Source organism: Fulmarus glacialis, unplaced genomic scaffold, assembly GCF_000690835.1.
Source record: "Fulmarus glacialis isolate BGI_N327 unplaced genomic scaffold, ASM69083v1 scaffold8151, whole genome shotgun sequence".
Taxonomy (NCBI): Eukaryota; Metazoa; Chordata; class Aves; order Procellariiformes; family Procellariidae; genus Fulmarus; species Fulmarus glacialis.
Window position 1 is genome coordinate 1 of NW_009194627.1, and position 1,052 is coordinate 1,052.

The 1,052-nt window shown below is 59.1% G+C and overlaps 1 protein-coding gene across 1 annotated transcript in view; it reads left to right on the top strand.

Moving 5' to 3' along the window:
• Positions 1-3: 3 nt before the first annotated feature.
• The window catches only part of PCDH8 (protocadherin 8), a gene marked incomplete at its 5' end in the record, with an annotated part of 3,146 nt that continues 2,097 nt past the window's right edge, over positions 4-1,052 (top strand). Inside the window, one exon of the mRNA XM_009587821.1 lies at positions 4-1,050. Coding sequence (XP_009586116.1) covers positions 4-1,050 — 1,047 coding nt within the window. The remainder of the gene's footprint in view (positions 1,051-1,052) is intronic.

A 1,052-nucleotide genomic window follows, 5' to 3' on the forward strand; every position in this document is an offset into this window, starting at 1 on the left:
CACGGCCACGACCACTTCGCCCTGCAACGCGCCTATGAGGACAGCTACATGATCGTCACCACGGCGGCACTGGACCGCGAGCGCATCCCCGAGTACAACCTCACCGTGGTGGCCGAGGACCTGGGCTCTCCACCCTTCAAGACTGTCCGCCAGTACACAGTGCGGGTGAGCGATGAGAATGACAACGCACCACTCTTCGCCAAGCCCCTCTACGAGGTGGCCGTGCCAGAGAACAACCCCCCAGGTGCCTACATCACCACCGTGGTGGCCCGCGACCCTGATCTTGGCCACAACGGTAAGGTAACCTACCGTCTCCTGGACACACAGGTCATGGGGGCCCCCATCTCCACCTACGTCTCAGTGGACCCCGCCACCGGGGCCATCTATGCCCTGAGGACGTTCAACTATGAGATCCTCAAGCAGTTGGACCTGAGGATCCAGGCCACTGATGGAGGCTCCCCACAGCTCTCCAGTAGCACCCTTGTCAAAGTGAGGATGGTGGACCAGAACGACAACCCTCCTGTCATCATCCACCCAGTGCTCACCAACGGGACAGTGGAAATTGGCGTGTCCAGCAAGACCTCCCGCGACTCCCTGGTGGCCCAGATCAAAGCTCGAGATGCAGATGATGGGGCCAATGCTGAGCTCACCTTCGCCTTCCTGGAAGAGCCCCAGCAGGACCTTTTCACCATCAACCCAAGTACTGGGGACATTGTGCTGAGGGGCGACCTCTCTGAAGAGCTGGGACAGCTGTTCAAGGTCATCCTCACTGTGACAGACAACGGCAGACCCCGCCTCGCCACGACTGCCACAGTCAACTTCCTGGTGACCGCCACTGCTCCTTCCAGTATCCAGGAGATAGCCAAGCCCAGCTCCTGGGAAGGAAAGGCATTGCAGTGGGACATCCCTCTGATCGTGATCATCGTCCTGGCAGGCAGCTGCACCCTCCTCCTGGTGGCTATAATCACCATTGCCACCACCTGCAACAGGCGCAAGAAGGGGAATGAGATCAAAAACAATGCTTCCTTGAAGGAGCAGATAGACATCTCCCA